Raw genomic sequence first — 23051 nt, 5'->3', positions numbered from 1 at the left:
TGCAGGTATATGTGTAACTGCAGTGACACCGGCTTTGTAGGAGAGAACTGTGAGATTGATATCCCTGAGTGCGACTCGAATCCGTGCTTCAATAACGGCAGCTGTGTGGAAGGAGTCAAGAACTACAACTGCCTGTGCTGGAGCGGTGAGTGTGACACGTTAGCAAGAACTACAGCTGCCTGTGCTGGAGCGGTGAGTCTGTCTGACATGCTAGCAGCCTAGAAAGGTAACATTAGGACCTATTTAGATGTAGGCCTAAATGATATTAGCCTAAAAGATCTTTACATTCTAGTACCATTTATACTGGAATTCAAAAAACAAACTGAAATGCTTCTATCTTGGCCTGTTTCCTTGTCCACAGTACAGCTTTCGCTAGAGAACCGCTTATCTAATTTAGATTAAACTTGTTACAGTATGGACATTCTTTAGTGTAGGTTCAAAGGGATAAACAAAGTCAACCCAGTCACTATTTCTGACTTTCTTTCATGTGTTACTGGGTGTATCGGAGTGGGAACGTTAGCTCTAATTTTGTATTGTTTCCCATGTGTCCAGGCTATGAAGGGCACCACTGTGAGCTGGATATCGATGAGTGTGAAGAGCAGCCCTGTCAGAACGGTGCTCTGTGCTACGAGCGCTCCAACCAGATCTATTACGGGGAGCTGGCGGAGTTCCAACAGGAGTTCAGCTACAGGACAGCAGCGGGATACCTGTGTCACTGCCAGCCAGGCTTTACAGGTGAGACTCAGCTACAGATACGGGGATCACAACCCCTGCCATAGCACTGTCAGTAGGTCAGGAAACAGCTTTCTATATGATGTGGTAAACATTCTGAGTGGTTCTTACTACAGTTATTCAAATAGTGTGTGTGTGTGTGTCAGTGCGTGTGGGGATGTGGGTGTGTGTGTGTCAGTGTGTGTGTGTGTGACTGAGTGTGTCAGTGTGTGTGTGTGTGTGAGAGTGCGTGCGTGTGTGTGTGTGTGTGTGCGTGTGCGTGTGCATGTGAGTGTGTGTTTATATGAGCTGTGTTGAGGTGTTTCGAGTTCAGGAACTGTTCTTCAATTCTAGTTACCTGCCACAGACATATGTAATGTAGGCTAGATTAGGTAAAGTGTCTTTATATTAGCAAGAACCAGCACCATCTAGTGTACTTCTGGGTATTGTTATCAAAACAAAAGGAAACCCCATCCAAAGTGACAGATCACTAGACGGGGAGAGCTCTTCTATAAACCCCTTCCAAAGTGACAGATCACTAGACATGGAGAGCTCATCTATAAACCCCTTCCAAAGTGACAGATCACTAGACATGGAGAGCTCTTCTATAAACCCCTTCCCAAGTGACAGATCACTAGACGGGGAGAGGTCTTCTATAAACCCCTTCCCAAGTGACAGATCACTAGACGGGGAGAGGTCTTCTATAAACCCCTTCCCAAGTGACAGATCACTAGACGGGGAGAGCTCTTCTATAAACCCCTTCCAAAATGACAGATCACTAGACATGGAGAGCTCTTCTATAAACCCGTTCCAAAGTGAGGGCTGTGGTTTCAGCTCGTTGCCCTGTGCACAGCGGATACACCTGAGAGCAGGCAGGGCTGTGGTTTCAGCTCGCTGCCCTGTGCACCGCGGATACACCTGAGGGCAGGCAGGGCTGTGGTTTCAGCTTGCTGCCCTGTGCACAGCGGATAGACCTGAGAGCAGGCAGGGCTGTGGTTTCAGCTCGCTGCCCTATGCACAGCGGATACACCTGAGAGCAGGCAGGGCTGTGGTTTCAGCTCGCTGCCTTGTGCACAGTGGATACACCTGAGGGCAGGCAGGGCTGTGGTTTCAGCTTGCTGGCCTGTGCACAGCGGATACACCTGAGAGCAGGCAGGACTGTGGTTTCAGCTTGCTGGTCTGGGCACAGCGGCTGTGGTTTCAGCTCGCTGGTCTGGGCACAGTGGATACACCTGAGAGCAGGCAGGGCTGTGGTTTCAGCTCACTGCCCTGTACTGATTCTGCTCTCTTCCTTCTCAGGGAAGAACTGCTCTGTGAACATCAATGAGTGTGCCTCCATGCCTTGTCAGAACAGGGGGAGCTGTGAGGATCTCATCAACGGATACCAGTGTCTGTGTGAACCTGGCTTTACAGGTAACGGCTCTGGCTTTTAATGTACAACTGACTTCTGTAACCGGGAAAATGGCTTAAACCTGTCTTCTCCAAATGAAAGTGATTCCTAATACCCTTTCCTCCGCACTGCCTAAACAGACATACAAATTAACTGAAACCTCATGGATGTGCTTTAATTAGGTAGTGTGCATAGCAAATAACTAAATGGAAAAACCACCAAGTACACTTTTTCAAACGGGGGCAATGGGTGATGCATAACTTTCTTTAATAAATAAATGAAATATGTATTAATTTTTTGTGTTATTTGTTCACTCAGGGTCCCTTTTATCTAATATTAGGTCTTGGTTGAAGATCTGATAATATTCAGTGTCAAAAATATGCAAAAATGCAGAAAATCAGACGGGGCAAATATTTTTTTTGGCACTGTATGTATGTATGTATGTATGTATGTATGTATATATATATATATATATATATATATATATATATAGTCTTTTACGCAAACTGTTCTAATTGACTGTTAAAACCAAAAGCTCACTTTTAGTGAGCTTTTGGTTTTAATCTGCAATATTTTTGTATCTTTGTGTTCTGTGTGTTAATCAGATGTGCAAATGAGTTGCATCATGTTGCAACCATGTTTTCAGAGATTTGGTAGTAATTTATGGCATATTGGTCTTATTAGAGAGGTAATGTAACAAAATACATCTGAGACTGCAGATGGGGACCTTTATAGTGACTAGAAGGTCTTGGATTGGAATGGACTGAAAGAGCCAGGAGTGAGTACCGTGGCGCTAGACTTTAACACAGTGCTTTTTCTTTTGTTAGTTCACCATCCTTTAGAAAGGTTTCCTGTGTAACACCATAGTAAAAGCAGGCAGGCATGGTTCTGTGACATCACTTGGTATCGTTTTGAGGCTGCAGTGAGTAATGTTTTCAGAATATCTGTTTATAAGGTTCAGACAATTGTTGAGCGCCATCTAGTGTATAAAAGTGGAATTTGTAAAATGTTTAAATGCTGGTTATACTACATCACACAACAATGGCATGGTTATTTTATATTTTTTGAACGAAAAAAGATGATTTTTTATATTTAAAAAGAAAGTACTAAATAAACAGTATGCCTAATGGAAATGTACTGCTGTTAATTTAATTGAAATCCAAAGAAACAAAAAATACCAAGGGCATTGCAAACAGCATACAGGGCTTCTCAAACTCGGTCCTGGGGACCCCCTGTGTCTGCTGGTTTTCATTTGCTTAATTAGATCTTTTTACTTGTTTTCAGCTCTTGAAACAGTTGCAGTGCAAGTTACTTAAAATAAAATAAAATGTTACAGCTAACTTGAAATCTGCAACTGCTTAAGAGCTGAAAACAAATAAAAAGGTCTAATTAAGCAAATGAAAACCAGCAGACCCACTTACTGTGTATTTACATAGTAGTTACTGTGTAAATACATGTGTACTTAAACATAATAACAATGATTCTGCATAGTTACAATGTATGTGCATGGTATATCTAAATACATAATTGTATAAGAAAGGGCTTGAGTTAGGGTTATATTGTGCACACAGATTTACACATAATAACATTGTAATCATGTCGAAGTACACATGTATTTACTAAGTAACTACTATGTAAATGCACAGTAATTAGGGACACTTGATGTAAAGTGTTACCCAGAACCTCCTACTGCTGCATGCCATGCCTGTTCAGTGTTAAAGTTTTGTGCCAGCACCTAAATCTAACTTAAGGTACATTAACCAACCACCCAAAAGGATCTGCTTATATTTTACTGAAAAACTGAACATGACTGTGGAGCCTGCTGTTTTTATAATTAGAACACAGCCTTTCTTCCAAAAGAGTTTAGCACACCAAATGCAGGCTAGGAGGGAGCGTAAAGATTGTAATTGTGGGAGTGCTTTAGAACAAAAACAGCATGCCTCTTTTCATTGCTGCACACTGAGGATACAGTACTGCAGGGGGCCCGTGTTTCAAATACTGATTGGATACACGATGTCTGGCATGCAGTCTTGGTAGTGAAGGCATGAGCGGAAATGTTTGTTATCTGACTTCCGTGTCATAATTTCTCCATAGCTTTCAACACTCATATGTTTAGTAATACAGATCTGTTAAAGTGATGTATGGAGGGTGAACAATGTTGGGACCCCCTATCCCAGCTGAGACTGTAACGTCTGATTACCAGCTCCTGATCCCTCACCTGAACAATGTTGGGACCCCCTTTCCTAGCCGAGAATGTAACGTCTGCCCTATGTAACACAATTTTTGTTCCTGGGTAGTAAGTGTTATTTCCTAATTGCTTATGCCTCAAAAGTATAGAAAATGGCTATTATTCCCCACAAACTTTGCTTTTGTGACCAGGACAGTGATATTTTGAAATTTACCTATTTCCAATGAGAAAACGGGCGAATTTGTGTCTTTTCGTTCACATAAAGTCAGAAAAAAACAACATATGAATCCAAATTAACATGTATTTATACTAAAGTAATACAAAAATGACTACAAAAGATTTAGAAGTGAGTAGTTTTTCGAGATTTACGATTATACTGTAAATCACTTTCACGAATCAGCCCCCAAATGTAGTCTCCCATCATGTTCTCGTTACTGACTGTCCTTGGTAGCGGTGTTCAAAGTCCAGTATATCCTGGTGGAAGCGCTCGCCTTGCTCCTCCGAGTACGTTCCCATGTTCTCCTTGAATTTATCAAGATGAGCATCAAGGATATGGACTTTGAGGGACATCCTACAGTCCATTGTGCTGTAGTTCTTCACCAGAGTCTCAACCAGCTCCACATAGTTTTCGGCCTTGTGATTGCCCAGGAAGCCCCGAACCACTGCGACAAAGCTGTTCCAAGCCGCTTTCTCCTTACTAGTGAGCTTCTTGGGGAATTCATTGCACTCCAGGATCTTCTTTATCTGTGGTCCGACAAAGACATCGGCTTTTCCCTTTGCCTCAGACAGCTTAGGGAAGAAGTCTTGAAGGTACTTGAAGGCTGCCGACTCCTTATCTAGAGCTCTGACAAATTGTTTCATAAGGCCCAATTTGATGTGCAGTGGTGGCATCAGCACCTTCCGGGGGTCCACCAGTGGCTCCCACTTGACGTTGTTCCTCCCCACAGAGAACTCGGTCCGCTGTGGCCAGTCCCGCCTGTGGTAGTGCGCCTTGGTGTCCCTGCTGTCCCAAAGGCAAAGATAGCAGAGAAACTTGGTAAAACCGCCTTGGAGACCCATCAGGAATGCCACCATTTTGAAGTCTCCTATGACCTCCCAGCCGTACTCATCATACTTCAAGGCGTCCAGCAAGGTCTTGATGCTGTTGTAATCCTCTTTGAGGTGCACCGAGTGAGCAAGGGGAAGAGGCGGGTACTTGTTACCATTATGGAGCAGCACGGCTGTGAGGCTTCTGGATGAGCTGTCAGTGAAGAAGAGCCACTCATTCTGGTTACAGGCGATTCCGATTGCCTCGAACAGACTGGTCACATTGTGGCAGAAGCAGAGCCCATCTTGACGGGTGAAGAAGCTGGAAAAAGGTTGGTGACGCTTCCTCTGATCTGCGACTTGCACACTTTCATCCAACAAGTTCCACTGCTTGAGCCTAGACGTCAAAAGCTCGGCATTGGACTTGGTGAGACCAAAATCTCTAATCAAGTCGTTGAGGTCTTTTTGGTTGGGGTAGTATGGGTTTCTCTCCTCAGCTCCACCTCTGAAATTGTCATCTGGATCTACAACGTCTTCCTTGCTCTCTGACTTGCTGCTGTCTTCTAAAGACGGCTGCTCTCTCTCCGGAGGAGTGGGTACGGGGAGCTCATGGCAGTGTGGCACCGGGGCGATGGATGAAGGAAGGTCCGGATACGTGATAGCAGGTGCATTCTTGCCAGTCCGACGTTTGGAAGGGTCCACCATGCAGAAGTAGCAGTTGCTTGAGTGGTCAGTGGGTTCCCGCCAAATTCTTGGGATAGTGAACTTCATGGCTCTCTTTTCCCCTCTGTACCATCCTACAAAAATACATTTATTTCACCCATGACTAATGTGTAAGAGATTCTCGCAACATTTTTCATATACGATATATTTTTTCAATAACATTGAAAATTGTAAAACATTTTAAAATTAAAAACTTTTACAATTTAAAATTTTTTAACAAATTTTATAACATAAAATTCCGAGCAACAATTGTCCATCTTACCTTCCAGAGTTTTTTTGCAGTGCTCGCAGATGAAATGAGGTGCCCAGGGTTTGTCTTGATCCCCGACAGGCATGCTGAAATATGCATTGTAGGCCTCACACATCTCAGCAGATGCTTCCACAGAGTACTTTTTCGCTCTTGTCTTGATAAATTGGCCGCAGACATAGCAAAATGCGTCTGCCGGATGCTTGCAGCCTCTTATGCCATCTCAGAAAAATGCTGATATGTATCCACTTAGGCAGCTGGAACTAAACTGAACTGGTGGGCTTAAGGCCCCTGTATTTATACTACTATTTATATTACTGGAAAGTTCTAGAACGTTCTAGAAGTTACTCCAAGTTTACTCAGCACTGAATCTATCTGGAATGTTTTGGAAAATAGGTATATTTCAAAATATCACTGTCCTGGTCACAAAAGCAAAGTTTGTGGGGAATAATAGCCATTTTCTATACTTTTGAGGCATAAGCAATTAGGAAATAACACTTAATACCCAGGAACAAAAAAAAAAAAAAAAAATTGTTACACGGTGTTACCAGCTCCTGACACCTCACCTGAACAATGTTGGGACCCCCTTTCCTAGCCGAGACTGTAACGTCTGATTACCAGCTCCTGACACTTCACCTGAACAATGTTGGGACCCCCTTTCCTAGCCGAGACTGTAACGTCTGATTACCGGCTCCTGACACCTCACCTAACCATTTTTCAATAAAACAGCAGATATGTTTTCAGTAAAGGATTTGTAGATTTCTAGTGCTGAATATCCCTTATTGTTTGGTTTACCTCTAGAAACAAAAATCACAGTTTAATTGAAAGATTGCTCTTTGTTTGGAGTCATTTTTGGCTAAATGAATTAAACCCACAGACTTGGATAACGCAAGTCAAACCTGATGCATTGAATCACTTGATCCTCCTGTGAGGGTTCATTGGGTATTGATAAAGGAATGATGGAGTCATGTGATTAACAGCTTCCCTCTCTCATTATGTGGCTTTTAGCAAAGTACTCCATCGTTAATCACTTGCTGGTTCACAGAAGCAGTACAGTGAACATCACATTACATTAAATACCAAATGCAAAAAATATAAAGGGAATCTTGAAAGAATGTGTGTCTGTCTGTCTACAGCTATGACCAAAGGGTTTGCATCACCTAGAATTTTAGGATTGAGACATAATAATAATAATAATAATAATAATAATAATAATAATAATAATAATATATCAACACAATGTTGATCTTTTATATAGCATCATGTAATCAAAGAAACTACAAAATGAAGTCTACTGGAAGCTATAATAGTAGTACAGTATTTCATGCTAGTTTTAGAAATGTCACATTTTTCAATCAGTTCTTCGTTAGGTATATGGAACAAAGCAGTATGTAATTTAATATGTTAATGTAACATTATTCAGCAGGTTTTCATTTGACTTTATGAATCAAAATTAGTTAATTATTGAAATGTATTTGTTTACGACTGTAAGTCGCCCTGGATAAGGGTGTCTGCTAAGAAATAAATAATAATTCTGTTGGGTGAGGCAAAACCTTTGGCCAGAGCTATATAGATATAAGAAATTAAATGGATTCATTTGAAAACCCTGAATTCATTACAGAATTGCAGCCATTAAATAGAAACAGATCCTCTGTAGGAATTCAGTTGTGTTTGAGACAGGAAAATAATTAGTAGCTAATCTCATGTGCTTTGACAATTAATCCCAGGAGCTTCATTCTCTGTGTAAACAGCTTATTGTTTTAAATTAGTTTCACAGAGAAACTGCCATTACAAAGTTTCAAAAATGACGAATTATTAAAGGTCATTAGATCTTTATAGAGTCTGAATCGTGGACACCCTTTGATGATTGAAGCGAGGGGTACAGATAGGGATTAGTTTAACCCATTAACCTCATGGAGCTTGATTGAAGTTTTAGGGATGGGGGGGGCTACAAGAATGCATTAGCAGACTGACCACAATCAAATCAAATAAAAAGCTTTACAAGCCATATGCCAACTGTCTTCCTTCTGTCGTAGATTCGTTTTCAGGGGAGGAAAAGATAACAAAAATGCACTTAAACAAGTAAATTGAAGGGGCTGATGCAAGCACAGCATGTTATAGGACGTAAATGTGGAAGAGGCAACTCGGTTTCACACGGTTTTCTACCCAATTTAAAAATACCCGATATGAATGCTGCCTAACCATTGCAACCCACTCACCTCTCAGAACATGTGGTCCACAGCCCGGCTCAAGCAGTATAAAATATATTCTGTATAGTTTCTATATACAATTTTATTTATCCTACCCCTAATTAAGTCTGACAAAAAATCCTCCCCTGCATTCCTCTGTAGCTTGGTATAAAAAGTGAGATTAAAAGCTTTGCCTTGGATGACCAGTGATTGCCCTGAGTCCAGTCCAGCCCAGCGGGGTGTCCACTGATAATACATAGAGTGGAGGGATCAGTTGGTGAAAGGGGAAAGGTACTCTCATCTATACAAGCTCTTAATGTGTGGAGCAACAGCCCTGCTTTACTGGTATGCGTCACAAGCTTTCAGAATCTATTCTCATCATCATGTTCTGGGAAAAACTCAACCCAAAGACTGAATCTTGTCATGCCATGTTTTTATTGCATACATGTTATTATAAATCACGTATGAGAAATCAACCAGTTATTGATTTGTCAAATACCAGTACATCTTTCTGGTTAGCCCTGCATCGAGTCCTGGGCTTCAGAGCTCCCCTTGTTCAGGTATATTATTGAAATCAGTAGGTGCCAGGGGTTTGAACAATCAGGCCCCTGGTAAATCTGCTCTGAAGTGAGCGCACTGCAATAAGTCTCACCTGCGTCTGTAGGTTGACTATTAGGAGTCCATGCAGCAAAAAGGAACAATATGTTTAAAAGGGGTTGCCCAAACTCCTGGGTACTGAATCATTTCAATAGTATACTTAATTGATGGTATTTTAAAAAGCTAAGGCTTATTTTTCTAATAAGCTAATGTGCTGTTTCTGGGTCTAATTTATTGTGTTTGAAATGTCATCTTGTGCTGTTTGGGTGAGAGGACCACAAAGCGATTGCTGAGCAGTTTTGTGTGCTCAGACTGTGCAAAATGATTTCCCTTAACTATGAGAAATTATTATTTTAAAAAAAATCTTGCGGGCTTCTCAAACCTCATTTTTAAAAAGAAAGTGCTAAATAAACAGTATGTCTACTGGAATTGTACTGCTGTTTATTTAATTGAAGTCCAAAGAAACAAAAAATACCAAGGGCATTGCAAACATCATACAGGGCTTCTCAGACTCAGTCCTGGGGACCCCCTGTGTCTGCTGGTTTTCATTCCAACTGAGCTCTCAGTTACTTCACTAAACCCTTCATTGAACTAATACTTTGCATAATTAGGTCTTTTTAATCTTTTTTAGCCCTTAAACAGTTGGAGATTTCAAGTGAACTGTATAAGTAAGTAACTTGAAATCTTCACATTTTTATGAGCTAAGAACAATTAAAAAGGTCTCATTAAGCAAAGTATTAGTTCAGTTGTTTAACCTCCTTGACATTCATTTTAATTGTCCTAAGAATTCTGTTTTGTTTGAAGGAGACAATTGCCGCAGCTGGTTAATTCTCTAGTCTGTTCTGGGTTCAAATCCAGCTCAGATTGCACAAAATGAGTTTGTTGGTCTAAACTGAGACATTAGCCCCCATCACAAGTCCAGCGCTCAATTCAGCACAATCGTCAGTCTGTGAGAGGTGCAGGACTGAATGCAGCTCAGCACTGAGGTGTGTGTCACTGTGAGGGGAATTCCTGTGGAGTCCTTCAACCTTCATGAGAGCAAAATTCACAAGCAAAGACAAATCAATGAGCATCCCATTGGAATCCAGCTATGAATCTTCAACACAAATCAATGAGCATCCCATTGGAATCCAGCTATGAATCTTCAACACAAATCAATGAGCATCCCATTGCAATCCAGCTATGAATCTTCAACACAAATCAATGAGCATCCCATTGGAATCCAGCTATGAATCTTCAACACAAATCAATGAGCATCCCATTGGAATCCAGCTATGAATCTTCAACACAAATCAATGAGCACCTCATTGGAATCCAGCTATGAATCTTCAACACTTTTAATCTAAAGATTATTGACTAGGCACTCATTAGGGACAGTCTGCATCACATACCTTCCACAATCTGACCCAGTTAGAGTAGATGCAGTGATTGTACAGTCAGCAACTACTGAATGTTTAAACTCAACTCAGCCACTAAATTAATGTGTTATACATTTGCTTTGTTGTTACAAGAACAGTTTAGGGGGAGGTACTGTTTTAGCAATGCTGAGATTGATGACTACGGGGGACTTTAGTGGGACTTTTCCAGTCGATGTGTTGATAGCATTTTGTAAATTTGGCTCAATCAAGTTAGTGTCTAACTTTTAATGGTACAGTGTAGGTTATTAAACCCTAGGGATGTATAAATACAATATGTGCTGTATCACAATATGCTGGTCACTATACAGTAAGTATCACAATACATGCTAGAGTCCTGATGGGCTTCTTGGTATGATGAGTAATAACAGATTTTGAGCTAGACAGTTAAATGAGCTAGAGAGAGTCTATACTCATACCAACTATAACGTACAGTTATTCCTCATTCAAGGCCATCTGGTTGACTGCATGTATCATAAATCAAACTGTACACACCTCTATACACGATAGATACACAAAAGTATGACAATTCGTTTTTACATCCCCTTCTAAGCATGTGGCCGCCCTTGTCAGCAGTCTGTCCTTGGCCCAGGATTGTGCTTGAGGGATGAGGTGATCCTTCAGGTCAGGATTATTATTATTATTAGCTTATTTAGCAGACGCCTTTATCCAAGGCAACTTACAGAGACTAGAGTGTGTGAACTATGTATCAGCTGCAGAGTCACTTACAATTACGTCTCACCCGAAAGACGGAGCACAAGGAGGTGAAGTGACTTGCTCAGGGTCACACGATGAGTCAGTGGCTGAGGTGAGATTTGAACCGGGGACCTCCTGGTTACAAGCCCTGTTCTTTAACCACTGGACCCCACAGCCTCCTGTTATTGAGGTGCGTTGGCAGGGCTTTGTGAAGAGGCTCACTGATCAAAACCAAGCAGTCTGAAACAGAACCTCGCCCGATTATAAAACCAGAAAAGGAAAAGTCCAGCTAGCTCTGCTCAGTGAAGTAATTACAAAGCAACCCGGCAGTGCCAGGCATGGCCGGCGATGTATCATGTGGGACTGCTTCCTCGACAAACATTCTTGTTGTCAGAGCTGACAGGAGCCAGCTGGGAGGGAATGAAGCAGAGCGAATTAGCTCTCAGTAAGTTGTGTTGGAGAGCGGCTCACAGTGTATAGGCTGCTTCAGCTCTAATCACTTCTGCCTGACTGGCACAGGGAGAAAGCACGCATGCTGCCCTTTTTTTTGTAAGCTTTTTTTTTTTTTTTTTTTATTCCGACAATGTCACTAATGTCTACGGGGAAGACGCAATGAAACCTCTTCTAATGCAAGTGATTTTGTACGGAATTTGGCTCGTAACAGGTAACTGGCATGTCGCCTTAATTCATATCGTGTTAGAGGAAATTGTCACAGTGTCGGTATAGCAGTGAAGGGAGTTTGACCCATTTAAAAGGAATGTTGACTTTACCGTGTAACATGGAAAACAGGACATCCCTGAATTCTCCAAGGCATCATTCTCAATTTAGATTAGAATGGAGGAGGCTTCCTTATTGTTTGAGCTGCAGTCTACTAACATGGCTTGTGATTGTGTTACAGTGTGTGCTTTCTTAATTAATATTGTGTTCATGCTATCAACTGACATTTGGTAATGCATTACCTTGTATATATTGAAAAGGATGCCATCATCATTTCAGTTAAGCAGATATATTTTATAAACACCATGCAAGCACATTAGATATGTCAATATGTAATGTGTAATGTTTATTGCATGCATTTTTGTATACACACCTGTGTGTTTCAGAGAGAGAGAGAGAGAGAGAGAGAGAGAGAGAGAGAGAGAGAGAGAGAGAGAGAGAGAGAGAGAGAGAGAGAGAGAGAGAGAGAGAGAGAGAGAGAGAGAGAGAGAGAGAGAGAGAGAGAGAGAGAGAGAGAGAGAGATACAATGTGTGTGAATACAGTTTACTACATAGACTGCAATGTTTGTGTGCCCAACCCACGCACAGTACATTTGGGTAAACATATTTGAGAATAATTATGCAGTATTGAAATACAAGCTTGACTTTCATTTTGTAAACTGTCTAGACTAAACCGACATTCTAATTCTAAAAGGGCTTTTGCTCTCTGGTTTTACATAGTCTATAGTAGGATCAGAAATCATAAGAAATACAGATACGCAAATGCTAAGGAGCAGCCCTTCACAGTCTTCCTACTAAATGCCTGTATATCAAGCCTCCATATTTTCCACTGAATGTATGTAGAATATCATGGGGTACTGACGCTTTTCTCTATCTGAAAACTACAGGAAACTCCAGCAGTATCTATGGAATCTATATGTGATTGTGTGCATTTATTTCTGGCTCATTGGTACTGATCTGTGATTCAGGTTACATGGTATCAGAGACTGGATGTGTAGACTGTCAAATCATGTTCTATTTCCACAGATCTCCGAGTATTATGTATTATTATTATTATTTATTTCTTAGCAGACGCCCTTATCCAGGGCGATTTACAGCCGTAAACAAAAATACATTTCAAGAATCACAGTACAAGTAATAATACAATTAAGAGCAAGATAAATACAATGACTTTGTTTCTAGCAAGTACAAGTATGACAAAATACGATTCAATAACGGAGCAGATAACAGTGTCAGTGATATTTACATCAGGATATAATTAAATACAAAATACTACAGATTAAATAACACTTGACAGATTACAGTACTCTAAAGTACAGGATTAAATGCAGTAAAATAGGGGGCAGGAAGAGTGATAAGTGTCCAGAGGGAAAAAACAGGAGTTCTACAGGTGCTGTCTGGAGGTGAGTCTTGAGGAGGTGCCGGAAGGTGGTCAGGGACTGGGTAGTCCTAACATCTGCAGGAAGGTCATTCCACCACTGCGGGGCAAGGGTGGAGAAGGAGCAGGCTCTGGAGGCAGGGGAGCGTAGAGGAGGTAGAGCCAGTCTTCTAGTGCAGGAGGAGTGGAGAGGTCGAGTGGGGGTGTAGGGAGAGATGAGGGTCTGGAGATAGCTGGGTGCAATCTGGTCAAGGCATCTGTAGGCTAGTACAAGAGTCTTGAACTGGATGCAAGCGGTGATCAGGAGCCGGTGGAGTGAGCGGAGTAGTGGAGTTGCGTGGGAGAAGCGAGGCAGAGAGAACACCAGGTGGGCAGCGGAGTTCTGGATGAGCTGGAGCGGATGGGTGGCGGACGCAGGGAGGCCAGCCAGGAGGGAGTTGCAGTAGTCTAGGCGGGAGAGTACCAAGGCCTGGACCAGGAGCCGGGTGGCGTAGTTGGTGAGGAAGGGTCGGATTCTTCGGATGTTGCTCAGGAAGAATCGGCAAGTGCGTGCCAGAGTGGAGATGTGCTGGGAATAAGAGAGGCAGGGGTCCAGGGTGACTCCAAGGTTCTTAGCGGAGGAAGAGGGAGAGAGTGTGGTAGATTCCAGAGGAACAGAGATAAAGAGATCAGAGGAGGGGGAGGAGGAGGAGAGAAAGAAAAGGAGGTCTGATTTAGAGAGGTTGAGTTTGAGGTGATGCGAGTGCATCCAGGAGGAAATAGCAGACAGACAGGTAGAGATATGGGAGGGGATGGTGGAGTCAGAGGTGGGGAAGGAGAGGAAAATCTGAGCATCATCATCAGCATAGAAATGGTATGAGAAACCATAGGATGCGATGAGGGGGCCCAGGGAGTGGGTGTAGAGAGAGAACAGGAGAGGACCCAAGACTGACCCTTGGGGGAATCCTGTTGAGAGAGGGCAAGGTGTAGAGGTTGCTCCACGCCAGGTTACCTGGTAAGTGTGGTTGGGGAGGTAGGAGGAGAACCAGGCCAGAGCAGTGCCAGAGATTCCCAGGTCAGCGAGAGATGATAGTAGAATAGAGTGATCAACAGTGTCAATGGCAGCAGAGAGGTCGAGGAGAATTAGGACAGAGGAGAGAGAGGCAGCTCGGGCAGACTTTAGTGAGTTGGTGACAGACAGGAGGGCGGTTTCAGTGGAGTGAGCAGAGCGGAAGCCAGATTGGAGAGGGTCGAGCAGAGGGTGGTTGGACAGGAAAGCAGAGCTGGCGGTGTACAGCCTGCTCGAGGGTTTTGGAGAGGAAGGGTAGGAGGGGGACAGGACAGTAGCTCTGGAGGGAGGTGGGGTTTTTTGAGGAGGGGAGTGATAGAGGCTTGTTTGAAGGCAGAGGGAAAGAGACCAGAAAGGAGAGAGGTGTTGAGAAGGGAAGAGATGAAGGGAAGTAGAGCAGGAGCAGCAGCTTGAAAGAGGTGAGTGGGGAGGGGGTCCAGGGCACACTTGGTGGGTTTGTGACTCTGGAGCAGGGAGGAGAGGTCATAGTCTGAGAGGGGAGAGAAGGTGGAGAAGGAGGGTGAGTTAGTAGGGGATGCAGTGGGTGTAGGGGTTGGAGCCGGAGTGGGTGCGGGTGAGGGAGAGGTGTTAAAGAGTTTGCGGATATCTGAGATTTTAGAAGAGAAGAGGCAAAGTCATCAGAGGAGATAGAGGAGGGAGGAGGAGGGAATTCCAGAGTACACTGTGGAATTCCATGTTGGGTTAAATAGAAGAATGTTAACAATCCTGCAGTATCTCTCTGCTTCTGTGTACTGTTCAGGTGTTTCTCCATAGAGATGCACATTATCCATAGAGGTGTACATTTGAGGTATGGGTGAACCGATCCAAGGAGACCAGTGCGCTCACCTGAGTCCTCGCTTCCCTCTCTCTTAATGGTGAGGTTGTATAAATCTAACAGGTCAGGACCAACTGAAATATTGTTCTTGTGTTTCTACTTGTTTGCCATGGCCTCTTTGGCATGGGGTAAGTATTATACTGTGCTCTCTCATTATTTCACTGCCCTCAATATTTAACATGTTATATGTATTTTTATGTCAAATAATGAGGAAACATGCATGTATCCTCTTGTGACTGTACTAAATAAAATACATTCTATAGGCACCTGTGTTCACAAGAAGAGGTAATAGTGAAGAGCTAGCAAAGTTTAATGTCATCTCCAGAGAACTGGGCAACTGCTGTACATGCTTTATTATTTACACTCAGAAGAATAAAATGCTTTGGGTGGCATCATTATTTTATTGTTTTGCTACACTGGAATCTTGCTTTTGGGATTGTACTGCCATTTAGACAGGACAATCTTCTTTGGGTCTAAGGTACTGTATCCCCCCCAGGTAGCCCTCTTCAAGGGTTCCTCTGCCTGATTCATGTCAACATCCCTTGACAGGCTCATCAATTAATCACTACCCGCAAGGCTGGCTCCTGTGTTTTGCCTCCAGTCTGACATGTACCTGCCATATTCAGGAAAACACATTTCATATTACTGGTACAACTCAGGATTACAGATATGAGCTGCACTTGCTGTGGGGTTTCTGCCTGTCACATTACAGAGGTGGATTGGACAGGGGTCATGTTCAAGTCAAAGGATAGGGACCAGCTACTCCTTCATTGAGCTGCTTTTCACCTGTGCTGTCTGTATTGACTGAAGCTGACAGCATGTGCCAGCAGGGATCACGCTAAGCAAAAGAGACTGCTAGAAAGTTATTCTGCTTGAAATATCTCTCTGTAAAATGTAGATTCTTCTTCTTCTTCTTCTTCTTCTTCTTCTTCTTCTTCTTCTTATTTAATTATTTAGCAGATACTTTTATCCAAAGCGATTTACAGAAGTCAAACACAATATAAAAGTGTATGTTACAGATTAATGTGTTGAAGAACAGGACTTTTCACTGTTCTTCAGCCAGAAAGACAAGTTTCCCTGTGAAACCAATCAGTGATAGACAGGAAGACCACAGAGACAGACCATTCTTCACCTTCAAAATGACCAATTCGAATTGTAAAAACAATAAGACTTTACATAGAGGACATATTGATAATGTAAGCTAAAAAGGCAAATGAATGTTATTTTGTAATCATTTTTTATAAATTAATTTGCTGTGGGTCCACAGCCAAAACTGGCAGCTTGACGCTAACAGGATTGTAACCACGCTGGCATGACTCGCCCTGTACTCCACGCTTTAGTGCTTTTACTAGATGACCAAAGGGGAACCCAACAAATAGATGCCAGTCAGAGAGATCTAAAAGCCAGCCCTCATTGTTGGTCCACTTAACAGGGGGACTCTAAGCCAGGTCTGCACCTAAGCAACCCTGCTCTACCGTGAACAAAACAGCTGCTGCAATAAAAACCACCCACACAAGAGAGGAACTACTTTAACTTCCAGAGTGGCTCTGCATCACAATTCAATTGCAGTCTGATACCCATACGCAATATCAGTGGGGGTGGGGTTACTGCAGTGATCCTGTATAACGCCAATATAAGAATTATTTCTAGCTAGAAACTTAATTTCCATTAGTCAAAAATGCACTATAAAAATACACTCTACTGCTTTACAGATTGAAAGAATATCTAACTGCCTTTACAGATAACATATCAAATAAATCAATACATCATTCAAAAATGATTAATCAAAATTTGTGAATAATTTCAATAAAATGAACTTGCGAACGCCGAACGCCACCTCAGGCTAATATCATTCTGTATTTAGGAAACTCTTTCATTTTGATGGTTTACAGGAATGCTTTAGATTAGAGGTTTTAAATGGGATTTCACATCAAAGAGGTACACACACCCACAGAGGGGTGAGCAGTCAACAAAGAGGCAAACACACCCACAGAGGGGTGAGCAGTCAGCAAAGAGGCACACACACACCCACAGAGGGGTGAGCAGTCAGCAAAGAGGCACACACACCCACAGAGGGGTGAGCAGTCAGCAAAGAGGCACACACACCCACAGAGGGGTGAGCAGTCAGCAAAGAGGCACACACACACCCACAGAGGGGTGAGCAGTCAGCAAAGAGGCACACACACACCCACAGAGGGGTGAGCAGTCAGCAAAGAGGCACACACACACCCACAGAGGGGTGAGCAGTCAGAAAAGAGGCACACACACCCACAGAGGGGTGAGCAGTCAGAAAAGAGGCACACACACCCACAGAGGGGTGAGCAGTCAGCAAAGAGGCACACACACCCACAGAGGGGTGAGCAGTCAGCAAAGAGGCACACACACCCACAGAGGGGTGAGCAGTCAGCAAAGAGGTACACACACCCACAGAGGCCTGAGTAGTCAGCAAAGATTTTTTCTCTTGGTCATCGTCACTGTAGACAATATCCTGATGCAGATCTGTGCCCTCTCCCTGGCTGGATTGCTTTGGCCCTGGTGTTGCTTGTGGTTGCATTGCTTTGGTCCTGGTGTTGCTTGTGGCTTGATTGCTTTGGCCCTGGTGTTGCTTGTGGCTTGATTGCTTTGGCCCTGGTGTTGCTTGTGGCTGGATTGCTTTGGCCCTGGTGTTGCTTGTTTGGATGTTGTGTGATATCTATTTCTTAACATAAGATTTGCAATGTGCTTACAGAAGATCATGGAGTGTATGTTTGTCTCAGTAAGAGGATTGTGTTTAGATTGGTTTAGATCATTTCTGATATGGTAGGCAAGGCACTGGCCCACCCCCTCCAGACGTACCATGCATTCAAATAGAACACCCATTTACAAATTCTAGAAAAATATACAGTCGTATGATGATGGTATGATGACACCACAATTCTAGAAAAAGAAAGCTAGATTCTGGGTTACAAGATTTCCATTACACGAGAGTAGATGTTAAAACTTCATGCTGATTTGAACTCGGCTCTCGCCAAGATAAGCACCAACTAAGACGTAGCTTTACAGTAAACTAATGTGATCCATATGCGTCTCCATCCATTTACGTTTCCTTCCATATGATGATGTAGATATCCTTCTGTCTGGTGTTAATGGCTGAAGTGTAATGCTGGCTCCAGGGATCAGCTTATTTTGCCTCCCTGGCGCATCAGCACACACAACGGCTGCGATGCTGGCTCCGGGGATCAACCAAAGTGCGGCCTCCCCAGCGCATCAGCATGACAACCGTCTGGATTGAGCTAAGTAGGGTACATCTCTGGGGTTTTCAAGTGGGCACCTTCCATCCTCAGTGTTTCGTCGACTAGCCCACGACACCTCAAGAGGGCTCGACGGTGATTCTGGCGTCCCAGCATCACCCCCCTCCGTCCCCCACTCAACTCAGCCCAGCTTACTTACCTGTCCCCAGCCAGAATCTTTCCGTCTCAACCACAGCCAGTTGCTGCTCCTCTCTGCTGCTTCAGATAAGTTCTTCACTGTGCGACGCAACTCTTGGCCACTGAATCCGACGTCTCTGAGAAACCGGGTTGTAGAGTGTGCCACAAATCCTCGACAACCCACTTCCACTGGGTAAACCCGAACTCTCCATCCTCGCTGTTCCGCTTCAGTGGCTAGTTGAGCATACCGCAGTTTCTTCCTCTCATACGCCTCATCTACAGCGTCCTCCCATGGCACTGTTAACTCTACCAGGTGAACAAGGCGTGCTGATCCAGACCACAAGACAATATCTGGTCGAAGGTTAGTGGTGGCAATCTCAGGTGGAAAAATAAGCCGTTGACCAACATCTGCCAGCATATTCCAGTCTCTAGCAGCTTCCAGTTGTCCTGGGCGAGGATTGGTTTTAACACCTTTTCTTGGTGGTTGCTCTCCTGGGCGGAGGAATGTTGTCTTTTGTGTGTAATGTTTTGATGGAACAGGTGGCAACTTATTGGTCATGTTACGCTTGTCTTCCAATGCTAAGGCCAAACATCGCAGCACCTGGTCATGGCGCCAAGTAAACCGTCCTTGGCCAAGAGCCACCTTACATCCTGTCAAAATGTGCCTTAATGTTGCAGGTGATGAACACAAAGGACATGAGGGATCCTCTCCTACCCAGAGGTTTAGGTTCTGTGGTGATGGGAGAACATCATATGTTGACCTGATGAGGAAACTGATCCTGCTCTGTTCCATTGACCATAGGTCTTGCCAGCCAATCTTGCGTTGTTCCACACTCTCCCATCTCATCCATTCTCCCTGTTTGGCCTGGGAAATGGCCTTTATACACCTCATCCTCTCCTCCTGCTTTTGCACCTCGTTGACTACCAGCTTCCTTCTTTGAGCTGGGGCCGCCTTGTGCCATGTAGGAGGAGTTGAACTGAAACCAAGACCCCCTCTTCCATGCTGAACTTGCCCCATGATATCACCAATTCGAAGGGCAGCCTTTGCATCTTCCACAGCTTTCTTTGCCGCCCACTTTCTTCCAGTTTTCAACACAGGTGCTGCCTCCCTTACGCATTTATCGCGTGACTCTACTAATGTCATTTCCAGTCTGACCTTGGCGCACTTAAACTCCTCGGTTAGAGCAGAGACTGGTAGCTGCAGTATTCCTTTACCATAAAGTCCCACTCTGCTGAGGCAGCGTGGAACTCCCAACCATTTCCTGATGTATGAACTGATTAAAGCTTCCAGCTTCTCTACTGTTGTCAAAGAAACCTCGTACACAGTCAGTGGCCACAGCAACCTCGGCAGTAGACCAAACTGAAAGCACCAGAGTTTTTAGTTTACCTGTAAACTGCCAATTGAGAAAAATAAAAACCAGTCATGCAGGGCCAAGAAAGACTTTTGTTCTGCCACTCCCGATGTTAAAGGATCTGTTCAGATAATGTGCTTTTGACCATGCTTGCTGTGAAACCCATCAGAAAGCAGGATCACTATGAACTGAAAGCAGTTCAAAGCGGTGCACTGGTACTGTACTATAAACTAAGGGATTGCCAAGTTATTGCATTACCCATTGAGCACATTCAGGCTGTAGAAAAATCAAAGCTGCTATCTGGAACCAGTGCACGCTCTGTGTAAACATTACAGGTCCACAGTGCCAACACAGAGGTGTGTGGGGAGTTGTTGAAGTTCTCTCTTCTAATAAAGCTGTCAGAATAATTCATTTGCAAGTGCAGAGGAGTAGCATGATGGCTGGGATCTGTTTATCTTACCAAGGGTGTTTGCAGAGTTACCTAGAAGAAACAAATGAGCACATTTTAAAGGGTTGTGTCTGTAATAACTCAGATTTTTTTAGTATTTTGAAGCAAGAGCAATTTGTTTGAAGGGAATAAAAGATTGTAAATCCATATGAAATCAATAAAACAAACGGCAATTTTTCACTTGACTGCCTCTGATTTTGATAAACTTTTGCACATATTATTGTCTTTGGAAGAAATCATTACACTGTGAATTGTAGGCCTGAGTGACCTCCCATGCATGAGATACAGGCACCCACCCTATCTTTACATGATCATAACCTCCTCCAGAATTGACCTAGAAGCTAGTGCTGGTTTTGTTTTAAAGCTCTCAAATATATAAATTTCATTATATAAAAATTGATATGAAATACAAGATACAAAAAGTTGTGTGAATCTGACCTTTGACCTCGCCCAGGTCAAATCACGTAACCTTGGATTGTGGTCAGGTTTTTGATAGATTGTAGCCTAGACCCTTATCTGCATTTCCTGCATGTTTCATTGTGTGCCTGCCATTGGTTGAGTCACAGGACAGAGTTGAATGCAGAGTGTCCGGTGAATCTTTTAAGTGAAGCGATTACACACCGAATACAATTAAACAAATATATTTATTTGCAATCGAGTATCCTCTCCTCTCCTGTTAAATTGAAGCTGTGGTGAACTGGTGCAGCTGTAACAACTATTAATATATTAATTTATTAACCAAGGTGCCCTATTTACATAATTGGCTAAAACAAACAAATACAGGTGAATTAAATATAAATTAATACTGAATTGTGCACGTTTAATTTTGTCCCCCCCTACTTCTTTCAGGGCATGTTTGGTATTTTAAGTGATGCTTCTCCAGGAGATGTTCAAATCCAATGAATCACTGAGCCTGGAAAAGAAAACGTATTGTTAGAAGTGGTGGAAATGTAGATATTTCATTTTCAGGACTCTGTTCTTCTATTTCTGAATGCAACACAATTTACCACTCACCTATGCTTAATTTGCCCTTTCCCTTCGTAGCTACTCTGTCAAGGCTTTTGATGCTTTGGCATCTCCTTGTCTCTCAGTGTGTATGTCCTTCCTGTTGCAGTTGTTGGCTCTACTGATGTCAGCACATCCCCCATGTCTACAATAAATTGATCTGGACGGCGTGGGAAACAGAATGATGGTGCTGGTCCATTCGGGTGCAGGAAGTTAATTTCAGCCTCCTGTTTCCTCTGATCAGCAGATACCACCAGTGACTGTCATACTGAACAGTAACACATCCTTTCACTTGGTCAAATGGTAGGACATCCTCTTCAACTGTGATTGATTCTTCTCTTTGTTTTGTTGACTGGGAGAACTCTCGTACAAGGAGTTTTGCTTTGGAAACTGGTTGAAAGAAGTGGAGAAGCTGTGTATCAAACACGGTTTTTACCTTGAGGCATCGTTGCTTCAGAAAATCTTGCTCAGCTTGCCATTGTGCTATCGTGAAGTATTTTACTTCAAGAGCAGGAATGTTGTCTTTTGCAAACCTGTACAATTGGTGTGGTCTGGATCTGGTCATGGTATGGACGCTGCAAACTGGCTTTTGTTGCCATTTTTTTAATGGTTCCTCCTACACCATGAGATGTTGCAAAGAAGTTCCACTCTGCTACTACGCCAGAATCTTCCAAGTGCTGACAAATGTTGAGGACATTTTTACAGTTCTTATATTGCCCTGCACACCTGTCAGAGAAGTAATAGATTTTTCTCAGGCGCCTCCCAAATTTGTTCTCCAAGAACCTCAAAAGATGCTTGTGAAAAAGATAAACAGTGACTGTGTCATGAGTCATGCATTCTGATATTGTAACATAAGAGAATTGTCATCTTTGTCTTGCCAATAGCAAACAAAAGAATGTATGGTTGCCTGAGAGGTGTTCCAATGGTGTGATTGTGCTTCATCTTGCATGACGAAAGTGAAGTTTTCTGAAAAATCATCAACAACTGGGAATTCATTTTCTTGAAGGAGTTCATCTCTAAGCTGTTGATAATATGCAATCTGCATCATTGCTATGAAATCATGTCAACGAAGACCTTGGAAATGGCTTGTGAAAGTCTCTATGAACTTATCAACAGGTTCATTGATTGTCTGAAGGGTGGATCTGTCAGTTGTAGTCCACTTCTGATACTCCACTGCGTCCACCAGGCTATCTTGAAAGAGCATTTGCATTTGACTCTTGAAATCGCCACTTTACTAAGTGGCAATCGATGTTAGGTGGGGAACACATGAGATAAGACAAGCAATGCCGATAGTGATTCAAAGACACCTCTGTACTGGCACTCAGTTGTGGAAGAACAAATGCACATCAGTTTTACATTCTGGGGTGTTGTGCAGACACACACAGCATGTGTACCGCTACTGCCTGTCAATACACTCTCCTTTGGTTTCAGCTCTACAAATTTGGAGAAGCCAATCTTAATGTCAGGATGCTGTAATCTGAAGAAACGACAGGCCTCTGAAAGATTGCAGAGAACAAGTGCTGATCAGCTTCTTTGTTAAGGTGCGACCTTTAGTGCGGCACACTCCACGATGCTTTGCAAATGTCTTTAACGCCAAGAAAGTCTTTGGAAGTACTTACCATTTATGCAACAAATTGTCTTCAATATTAAATATTAAAAAGACTGCAAAACTGCAAGAA

The 23051-nt window shown here is 43.0% G+C and overlaps 1 protein-coding gene across 2 annotated transcripts in view; it reads left to right on the top strand.

Moving 5' to 3' along the window:
- The window catches only part of LOC117422509 (protein crumbs homolog 2), a 164433-nt gene that overhangs the window by 114185 nt on the left and 27197 nt on the right, over positions 1–23051 (top strand). For both annotated transcript variants that reach the window (XM_058987168.1, XM_058987169.1), the window contains 3 exons: positions 6–145; positions 553–735; positions 2011–2124. In XM_058987168.1, coding sequence (XP_058843151.1) covers positions 6–145; positions 553–735; positions 2011–2124 — 437 coding nt within the window. The remainder of the gene's footprint in view (positions 1–5; positions 146–552; positions 736–2010; positions 2125–23051) is intronic.

The sequence above is a fragment of the Acipenser ruthenus genome, chromosome 15 (genome assembly GCF_902713425.1).
Source record: "Acipenser ruthenus chromosome 15, fAciRut3.2 maternal haplotype, whole genome shotgun sequence".
Classification (NCBI taxonomy): Eukaryota; Metazoa; Chordata; class Actinopteri; order Acipenseriformes; family Acipenseridae; genus Acipenser; species Acipenser ruthenus.
Note: the sequence above shows the minus strand (reverse complement) of the source record. Positions and strands in the feature narration are given on the sequence as shown.